Source organism: Alligator sinensis, unplaced genomic scaffold (assembly GCF_000455745.1).
Source record: "Alligator sinensis unplaced genomic scaffold, ASM45574v1 scaffold642_1, whole genome shotgun sequence".
In the NCBI taxonomy this organism is placed as follows: domain Eukaryota; kingdom Metazoa; phylum Chordata; order Crocodylia; family Alligatoridae; genus Alligator; species Alligator sinensis.
Genome location: NW_005842289.1, coordinates 699,748 through 710,212, shown reverse-complemented (window position 1 = coordinate 710,212; position 10,465 = coordinate 699,748). Strand labels below are relative to the sequence as shown.

The window sequence follows — 10,465 nt, the reverse complement described above, 5'->3', positions numbered from 1 at the left end:
AGGCTAGAGGCTGATCAGACCTCTGTTGCCTGCTTGAAATGCACTGGGTCCAATAGGCTCCGCAGCGCTTAGAGATCTTCACACAGCGTGAAGTCTTCTCCTCCTGGTGTTCGTGGAGTCCTCCAACTTGGGCAGAAACCACTCAAGCTTTTTATGCGGCTAGCAAGTCAATCACTAGCCGCCACGTGTGAATAATTTCACGCAAGCCAATAATGGGGCTCGAATTATCATACAAATGGCGGGAACTCTTTGCAACGAGCATTTCTATGCTGCAAAGAAGAAATGCACACTGCAAAGAAAGCTACAATTTGGCGGGAAAATAATTCAGTGGTGCCAAAGCGCACACAAAACAAAAATCACACCCTTGGGTTGTGACAAATCTAACCTGGCTAGGCTAAACCAGTTTGTAACAGCACAGACATCCCCTCTGAACTGAAAAAATTCAGGCACATGCCTGCAGTGGCTCAGGCTTGACGCCAGGGGACGCTAGAGCAGCCCTCTCATCCCTTTGACAGTGCTGAGCTGAAGGGGGTGTGGCCAGGCCCCAGCAGGACAATCTGATTAAGGAGGGGTCCCCCCTCCCTCCTGAGCAGCCCAGCAGGGTGTGTTTATCACCCCTAACTCAGTGTTTATCAACCCGTTAAGAAACGAAAGCCTGTCTCACAAAGAAAGCCTCTCTTAGTTCAAGTCCAAAGTCTTAAACAGATTTTCCAAGGAAGGACATTACTAGCTACCTGTTGATTAGCTCCAAAAAACCTGTCTGCCTTTGCCGTCTCCCACAGCACAGACGTAGCCAGCATGTGGTATGGAGTGGAGGGGGGATATCCCTGTGTAAGGCAGAGGGGAGTGGGGAGCAAGGGGAAGCCAGGCAGATGCCTGCAGTCTCTACCAGAGCTCCAGCCAGGGAGCAGAGGGGCGGGGCCAGCCCTGCTGGGCTATAGCAGAGAGTCCAGCCTAGAGAGTATGCTGGGACACTGTGAGAGTCTAGTTTAACTTGTACCAGGTAGGGGTCTGGGACAGACATTGCATAAACTGGTTTGACCCAAATCAGTTAAGTCTGATATTATATTCAACCAGGTTTATCCCCAACCAGTTTAAGCCATTTTCAAACTGGTTTATGTGCACTGAAAATCTGCTCTGTTACAGGTTTAAATCAGTTTCTGATCACTTAAACCAGTTTATGTGTAATGTCTGTCCCTAGTCTTGGAGTGGAAGTGTTTATAAAATATGTAAATGAAATCACTGCTCTTCCCCAGACATGCTGCCCTCTGTACCATGATGTCCCCTGAAGCAATTCAGTTTGTGTCTGCTAATGGTACCTTTAATTCATTCTATCAAGTCACTCAGAGGATATGCCCATGCAATTATTCTTACCCTATTGTCTGCAGCATATTGAGTGCTCACAGGCCAACTCCTCACCTAAGGATCTGGCCCTCTGTGCTCTCAGTTCTTCTTGCCAAACTCACAGATGCAAGGTCCTAGGTACCTTAAAATAGGTTTTTTGGTTTTGTAGGAAATGTAAGAGGACACTGATTTGACAATGGTGAGAAAAATGGAATTTTTGTTTCTAAAATATAAAAGCAGGATTTAATTATGATCCTGTTTGCATAGATGTAGCATTGTTCATTTAACTTCAGTAGTCTTGCATCGCGTATAGTGTTGCTCATCTAATTTCAGTAGTCTCCCTAGATTTATCCCTATGGGGCGCATCCGGACGTGCATAGACGTTTGGTTCCCCTGGGACAAGTAGCAGCGGTGCATCTTGCACTGCTGCTTCTTGTCCCTGGTGAACATCTGTTTGCAGTTTGCCCTGGGTGGGGTAGGGGTGTCTGGGACCAGCACTGTGCTGGCCCCAGCACCCTTGCCTGGGGGCTTCCCAGAGCTGCAGCCCCGACAATCCTGCCAGGCAGAGCCTGGCCGGCAGCTACAGCGCGGCTTTGAGTGGCCTGGCTCTGCTTTTTAGCAGCACATGCTGCCTGAGTGTGCGCTATTTTTGCGTTTATTTCTGTGGGTTTTTTTGACCCATGTAGAGCAGAATTTGACCCATGATATTGAAATTACCTCTAACACCTCTGCGTAGGCTCCAGGGTAGGTTTGGAGCATAAAAGCAAGAATAATGGTGTCATGACCCAAAAGGCATGATTGTGTGTGTGTGCTTCGGCACCAGAATTATCCCCATCAAGTTGCAGAGCATTGCACGGGAGAGTTTCCTGTAGCAGAGGAAACCCCGGTGCAGGGACGAGTTTCCCGCCTTTTCTGCAGCTTCTTTTGCAGAGTACATTGCTCATGTTGCAAGAGGAATGCACGGTGCAAAAGAGTTCCCGCCACCGGTATGCAAATTTGTTCCCCATGATTGGCTAGTGCTAAATTATTCACACGTGGCGGCTAACGATTGTCCTGTTAGCTGTATAAGAGGCTTGAGCAGTTTCCGCCCAAGCCGAAGAGGACTCCACATCCATCTCGTGGGGACTCTGGGTACACGGCAGGGTAATAGAAACCCTGTGTGAGATCCAGAGGAGCGGGGCAGCCTGATCCACCGCCCACCTCTTCCCGTCTTCGAACGCAACTTTTATAAGACGTATTTACGATTCCTATTTTGGTGGCTCGTTCACCCAGAGCATCCGGAGCTCTGCACCGTGGAGCCTAGCAACCTCCACGAGACCGTCTGTGTTGTTTGTCTGTAACTGCAACTTAATCAAGCTTTCCAGCCTACACCACTGCCATCTCGGTGTAAGTAAATAATCTTTTAAACTACCGCTACGCGTCCGTGCCTAATTCCAGCTCGAACGCCTTCCCTCTCCGCCCCGGCGTGCCCGGGCTGCTGGCCACAGCCCGCGTGCAGCGCGAAAAGGGCTCGGGTCGCTCCCGGCCCGCACAAATGGAAGTGCCATTATGGGGAAACCCATATTCTACAGATTTGCGTGTCTAGGACGTAGGGGCAATCCTACTTGTATACTGCCTGTAGCATCTTTCGTTGCAGAGACCCTCTGACTACTGAGCTTAATGTGAGAAACATCTGCATGGTATTTCAAGGTAGTTATTTGAATAAATCAAAAAACAACACATACTTGAACCTTTAATTTTACCAGGACCAGGCATAAAACCACTCTAGTAGTTTATGCCATGCAGTGCTCTGTAGCTAAAGCTCCCTTAAACCCCTGTCTCCTGCCAAGGAATGAAACAGTAGCTTGTATACACCTAAGCGCTGATTGGCACTTCCAAATGTGGTGTGTTGGTATGTTTGAATCTGGGGCCTGCAGCACTGTGAACCCCATCTCACTCTCTCTCACTGGTCTGTACACACTCACGTGCTGCATAATAGTTTAATAGCAGCCCCACCCAGCTCAGTCAGGAGAATGATTTGCTGTGTAAGCTGTGTGCTGTGAGTGCCTCTGTGCTGTGCACAGCTTGCTATTAATGAGTGCTGCACTCCCATTGCAGGAGAGTTTAAAGATTATTTTACCTGAAAGTTCAAGTAATAAGGATTTGTTCTCATTCTTCTTCTGTCTTTGTTGCACAAGAAGCTCCACATCGTGCAGTGACTGCATCTTGAGGGTCTGGGAGTCCTTAGCATGCTGAGCTGTATTGCATCCTGATGCTATTTTGATGTTCTCTCCTGACAGGATTCAGAATCCCTGGACAGCTGCATACAGAATACGTTATCAGTGCTCTACCCTCCATTTGAGGCCACAGCAGCCACTGTTCTGTGCCAGGTTTTTGATGTGGTGGAGAAGACTTACCGGGGGGATGGACTGCGCTACCTCATAGATTTCCTGATCCCAGCAAAGCACATCTTGCAGTGTGTTCAACAGGATGCCTGTGTAAGTATGTCTTGCTCACAAAGCCTGTTTCCCGCCCGCTCTACAAGGAACTTTCCTGTAGCACTAGGACGTAAAAGCCTTGGTGAAAATGATCAGTACAGTACTTGTTTATGTTTATGCCTGGATGGAGAGATGTTCAGGAGCTGGTTAGTGAAACTTGCCTTCCAGGAATAAAAAGGGGTTGGTGCCCCTCTCTATGTTTCTGTATAACCACAGGCCCTAAATGAAAGGCTTGAAGACTTGGCGAGAGATTTAGCAGGGCCTCTTTCTGAAACATTTGCTGAGTATGCCTGAATCTGGTAGTTTCTAACCCCTGCAATACATGGATTACACAGTCAGATTCCGGCTCCTGGCGGTCGAACGCTCTGGGCGAAGCTGTGCCACTCAGTATTTTGCCCACAACTCTAGCTCCTCTTTGATAGTTGCTGGAACATTCACAAGGCTCAGTAGCCTCAAGGAGTCTCGTTGCATTACTGCCGCTGAGGCTCTGAGATTAATGTGTTCCACTGCTGCCAACACCAACTGTTTAAACTTGTGAGTCAGGCCCCACAAAATCATGAGAATAGCTTGAAATGTTAATTATAAAATTTGGGTTGTTTTTGCCTTCTGGTTCTACGTCTCTAGGGTGAACTCAGGTCACGGTTCCAACTTAATTCTCTGCAACCAGATCTGTAGAACCTCACCTTTTTACAAAAATAAAAACTTATGTTACCATGAAATCCCCTGCTGCAGGAGCTGGGGTTTTAAGCAAACAACAGATATCACTAGTATTCTGATAAATTTGTGAGTGTTGGCAATGTTGGGTCGACTTTTCAGTTCTTAGCCTGCAGCTGTGTATGAGCAATGCTGCATAGGCTTGCATACTTATTTTATTACAAGTGGGTATGACACCATGTTATTTCCATGCACAGATAAATGAGATTTGCACTTGAATAGTTCATAGGGTCTGCAAGCTATTGCGTGCACGTAAAGGAGAGGTGGGTAAAATATAGACCGGGGGCCAGATATGGCCTGCTAACTGATTGGATGCAGCCAGTGGGGGTGCCCGCCAATTGAGTGTCCGCAACTGCTCCTGCTGTGTCCTGCATGGGGCTCAGCCCTATCTGGGGCAGCCAGTGCCATACTCCTGCCCGCATCTGTTGGCCCTGATTTGGGCCAGCATACACATCTTACCAGAGGGGCTGCAGCCCCTTGGGTGCTGTTCAGCTCCTCTTGCTTCCAGCGGTGGCTCCTCCTCGTGCTCTGCCTGTGCTGCTCTGGGCGGGGAGGAAAATTCAGCAGGTGACTGCTGCCCCAGTGTGCGGGTGGCCAAGTGGATGGAAGGCAGCTGGGAGCTGGAGCCAGAGCTCTGCACACTGGGGCAGGAGCCACCCAGCTGAAGCTTCCTATCTGCCTGGAGCTGCATAGCAGGAGCAGGAGGAAGGGCTGCCGCTGGAGGCGAGGGAAGCTGAGCAGCCCCTAGGTGGCTGCAGCTGTACTGGGAGCAGCCTCTCTGGTAAGTAATGTGGGGCCAGCCATAGACTGCATTGCTTTGGTGAACTCTGCTGCACCTGCCCCCTGCCCCCTACTACCTCTCCTCACCCCTGGCCAGCTACCGGGAAGGCAGCACCTCCCACACACATGTGTAAATGCCCCACCATATCCCCACAGGGCAGGAGTGTGCAGGGAGTGGATTGTAGCTCTGCCATGGGCCCTGGTCCCACACTGTCACTGGCCTGTGATCCTGGCCTTGCACGCCTGCCTTGCTCCCAAAAAGCATTCCCCTCCTGCCTGCAGCCCCATCCCGCAAAGGAAGTTTTGTTTTGGTGAGCTGTTGCAGCAGGTGGGGGGACAACTCATCAAAACTCATGAGGTGGCCCCTACATAATTGGCCACCCCGATGTAAAGTGTGTGTGCAAGTTTGCAAACTGGCCTGATGTTTTGTCACAAAAAGCGCAGGCTGTTGAAAGGTTAAGGCGAGCCTTTCTGGATGAGAAACCCACTGTGGCAGATTTGGCTATAAAGGTCCTAACAAGACAGGGGTTTCAGGGAATCAATCTGGAGTTTTAGAAGGAAGCCTATTCTTCCGCCTCGAGTGTTGGGGCCTGAGGCTGGAGCTGTGGGGTGGAACACCGCCCCCCCGCCCCAGGTCAGGAATCCAGCTGGCTCTTGGTGGTTGCTGCTATGGTTTTTTTCCTTTCTTTTTCTTCTTTATTTTTGGTTGAAAACCTTCAGTCTAGGGCATGCTGAGAAATGTAATTCCCTCTGCTAGGCCCATAGCCTGAGACTCGGGCAAAACAAGCTGGGAGATAAGTAGCATATAAAAAAGGGATTGCACGTGTTGAACGAGAGTCTTGGAGCTGGCCCCGCTTGGGTAGCAGCCTTCCCCGGCTTTCCAGGCTATGTGGTGGTTTTGGGGGAGTCCCCATTGACAAGTGCCTGGTGTTATGAGCCCTGGTGATTGCATGCGAGTCTGGCCCCTGCAACCAGAGCTCCCCATGTGGGCAAAACCCACTGTCTTGTCCCCCTACCAGGGAGTTTTCTTTTGAAATCCTCAAGGGGAAAGAAAGCCCCCTCTTCCTGCTTGCTTGTCACACCTCCTGGCCTGCTGGGAGCAGGACAGCCTCTCCGGGCTGCCCTGGTGAGTGAATGTGGCTGTTTCCCTCCCTCCCCCTGACCAGAAACTACCCAGCTCCTGAGGGCAGAGGATGAGAGAGCAGCCTACACTGCTGTCCCAGGCAGGGAGGAGGCAGGGGGCAGCAGTCAGCTGGGAGCCTTCCCCTCCCACTCCACCCAGCGCCCGGCTGTGCCCCCTTCTCCTGCCCCTCCTTCTGTGAAGCACCTTTCTCTGTCCTCCCCTGTCTGCCCCACCCCTGAGAGCTCAGACAGACGTGGCTTGAGCTGCCCACCTGCTCTGGCCTGGGAAGGAGATCTGCATCTGCTGCATCTGTCCTTCCCTACGGCCTGGGGCACAGAGACACCCTGGTGCTTCCCTCCTCTGGCCTGTCAAGAAGGTAAAGAGCGTCTTTCTACAGTTACAGGAGGATCAGAGGTGAGCTCAGGGGCCAGGAAAAAGAGGGGCACAGAGTGGCTTTGCCTGGGGGTTGCAAAAAGTTGATGTGGGGCTGAGATGGGGACAGCATTAAATGAGATGGGTGCATGGAAACCACAAGTGCTTTATTCCATAGGTGACTTCAGAGAGTCAGCGACGCTCTCATATTCATACAAACAAACCCTCATATACAGAGTGAGCAAGCGAGGCAGGCTCAAACAGAAGTAGACAGTTCAAAAGCTTGTGATAAGCCACTGGAAGGGTGGCTTGTTTTTTATTGTCACAGAGTTCCATCAGCTAGACCTGGGACCTCGGCCCCACATTGAGCCACCACACGCCTTTTACACTCTTCTGACCAGATGATCTTAGCTCCTGCTTGTAATTAGGAAGCAGTGGCAGCACTTAAGGAAAGTGGAAATACCATCCCAAATTGAGAAATTAAAATGACTAAAGTAAATCCCTTGATGTGGTCGTTCCCTTTGAAAGTGCACTTTAAAATATTAAAATGGGTGCATTAAATACTTTTGGATTTGTTTGTTGTTAAAAGTTTTACGTTCTTGGTTTATAATGTTTTTTGCTGCCTCTGTTTAAACCCAACATTTTTCAGTGATGTTTCTGAAGTCTGCATCTCACAAACCCTAGTGAGCTCTGTATTTTGATTTGTTTAGATCATTTTATCACTCTGCTTTTCCATTTGTTTTATCTATTCATTGGCCAGTAAGCAGGCATGTTCATATGCATTGAGGAATATGGATTTATTTAAGGATGGCCCTAAAATAAAATATAAGCTTTGGCGGAATCTTCTAAATGAAATTAGAATCTGTATAGTGGTCCCAGTGAAAATCAGCTTAAATAGGTAATTTAGGTATGGCCCAAAATAAATTAGTGATGTGCCTTGGTTTTCAGTAAGGTAGATGACATAGAAAAAGAGAGCAAAGATAAAATAGCAAACAGGAGTTACTAGAACTAAGATGGAAATAAAACTCCAAGAACTTAATACACTCAGTCGCCATACCTGGATGGTAAAGGATTATAAACTGACTATCTGACAGATTTAACATGTAAATGGGAGCGTCTACATGTTTATTAATGCACCATAGTTACTACACATTTAGTTTAGTACTTCCTTAATGAAGGACAAACTGAATGCTCAGTAACTACATTTACTGCGCAGGAGCTCTAGCTCATGGTTTTTTTGTCACCGTTACTGTGCAGTAGCCTAATAACACAGTAGCTTATTAGCACGGTTTTTGACTAGCACGCTACTGCACAGTGTTATTAGGCTACCGTGCACTAAGTGTAGATGCGTCCACTGTAACTTTGGTTGTTGCTCATCCCCTTAAATATGTTTTTGGTGGGGTCCAGAAGGGGTTGGTTCTTGGCCCGGTACACTTTCTAGCATTTTTATCAATGATTTGGAAGAAAATATAAAATTGTCACAAGTGTAATTTGCAGATGGTACAGAGGTTAGAGGAGTGGTAAACAATCAGGAGGACAGGCCTGTGTTATAGAGTCATAGAGACTGCTTGCTTACATGCAGCTTCCTAAGCAGCGTGTTTAAATATGGCTAAATGAAAACTCATACATCTAGGAAGAAAGCATGCAGACCATTCTGATGGTGGAGGGTATAGAGGTCTATCTTAAGAAGTAGTGACTTTGAAAAGGATTTGGGGATTCATGGTAGATAGGCAGTTCAGTGGTATGGCCAGTATGCTTAATGTGATTTTTGGATCTATAATGAGAAGGACACTGAGCAGAAGTAGAGAGATTAAATTACTTCCGTATTTGGCACTAGAGTGACTGCTGCCTGAATATTGAGTCCGGTTGTGGTGTCCAGAGTTCAAGAAGGAGGTTGGTAAATTGGAGAGCATTCAGAAAAGAGCCCTGAGGATGATAGAACTTCTGGAGTCGTTTGCTATCGTACTGTTTTCCAGCTGTTTAATTTGCTGATTTTGACCAAGATGAAATTATGGAAAACAGAAAAGTGATAATAGAAGGCTATTTCTTTCAGCAGTCAAAGCCATAACAAAATCAGATGGCTGGAAATTGAAGTTAGGGAAATTCAGACTAGAAATAAAGCACGCATTTGTAAGTCAGGGTCATTAGCTATTGGAAGAGACAACTGTACCAGGGTGTGGGGCCCAGGGCAAATCCGCCTGTGTGAGGCCTGGACATGGTGGCGGCGGCAGGGAGGGGGGAGTAGCGAGTGGCCGGATGCAAAGCCGGCCTGGCTCTGTGGAGCCCCGCTAGTGCAGGGCCTGTTGCAGGTGCCCTGATTTGCCATCCCCTCCTGGAACGGCCCTGGCTATTGGAACACTTTACCAAAGGTCATGGTGGATTCTCCCAACATGCTGCTTTGAAATTGGACAGGGAAGGGGAGGTGTTTAGATAAAAACCTACCACCCTTCTTTTCAGATCAGATTTTCTATTTTGCAGTGCTGGCCTTCACCAGAGGTCACTGTTGCAGTGGGTGAGGGCAAAAGCAGAGCAGACAGTCCCAGCTGCCTAGGTTGAACATTGCACCTGGTAAAAGCCATTTCCTTTCTGCCACCTTGGGTGAGTTGGAAAGTGGATAGACATGCAGGAAGATGAATAAGCATGTGGGTGTGGAGATGCTTTAGCTTGTGAGGGAAGCATGAGCGACTGGTGCCTCCCGAGTCTGGGGGGGGCACCAGATTGCTGACCGGGGTGGGGGCAGATTGCCGAGCCCGGAGCCACCAACAGTGAAACTGGCAAAACCGAAAGTGCACTTCCGCCACCACTTCCGGTTTTGCAGCTGGTGCTTCCAGGGGTGGCACCTGTGTGCACCCCCTGTGCATCGCAATGGTTGAAAGCATGAGTGAGGATGGGGAGTAGAGAGTGGCATTAAGGCCAGTGTGGATCTAGGGGAGTAACTGCTGAGGAGAGAGCATGTGGTTCTCCTTAGGAAAGAACCTGGGAATTGACTACCTGGCAATCCCAGCTCAGAACTATTTCATGGCAAATGGAGGGTATTTCCCCACAGCTTGTTGATAGATGGCTCATTGCCCTGCCTGTCAGTAGCTCTGCTTTGCTCCCTTCATCTGAACTTTTCTTCATACTTGCACCTCCTTCAATCAGCCAGTGGATTGCAGTGGTCTACTCCCCTTAGCCAGAGGTATTTTTCTTTCTGCCTTCCAAGATTAGATCCACAAATGGTAGCAGTTAAACCGTATCTTTTACTAGGTGCTGTGTTCCCCTGCAGGTTTTAACCAGGGTCTTTGAAATGATGCTTGCCCTCAAAACTTCTATCTGAGAAACAAAGCTTAATCCAGGAGAAAAGATTAAATTCTTTGACAGGCTTTGTATTGACCACTCCTGCATTCTTTGCTGTTACATGTTTCAATTTTCTCCATACCCCTCTGTAAACTGCTCCTCATCCATGTGTTTTATATGGAACACTTGTCTGGAAGTAAGAAAGCAGCAAGCTCGGACCCGCACTGTAGTCATCTTGCATGTTGAAACCTGCATCTAGGATAGATTGTGAGCTCCTTAAGGCAGGAATGCATTAGCTTTGCTTGCATAATCACACTGTCAGACATCAGGGCCAGATCAGATTGGTTCCTTAGGCAGCAAACAGCATTTAAACAGAATT

The 10,465-nt window shown here is 48.4% G+C and overlaps 1 protein-coding gene across 6 annotated transcripts in view; it reads left to right on the top strand.

Moving 5' to 3' along the window:
- Positions 1–10,465, top strand: part of PLEKHG4 (pleckstrin homology and RhoGEF domain containing G4) — a 195,833-nt gene that overhangs the window by 45,784 nt on the left and 139,584 nt on the right. For all 6 annotated transcript variants that reach the window (XM_025209442.1, XM_025209441.1, XM_025209440.1 and 3 more), the window contains exon 2: positions 3,624–3,821. In XM_025209442.1, coding sequence (XP_025065227.1) covers positions 3,624–3,821 — 198 coding nt within the window. The remainder of the gene's footprint in view (positions 1–3,623; positions 3,822–10,465) is intronic.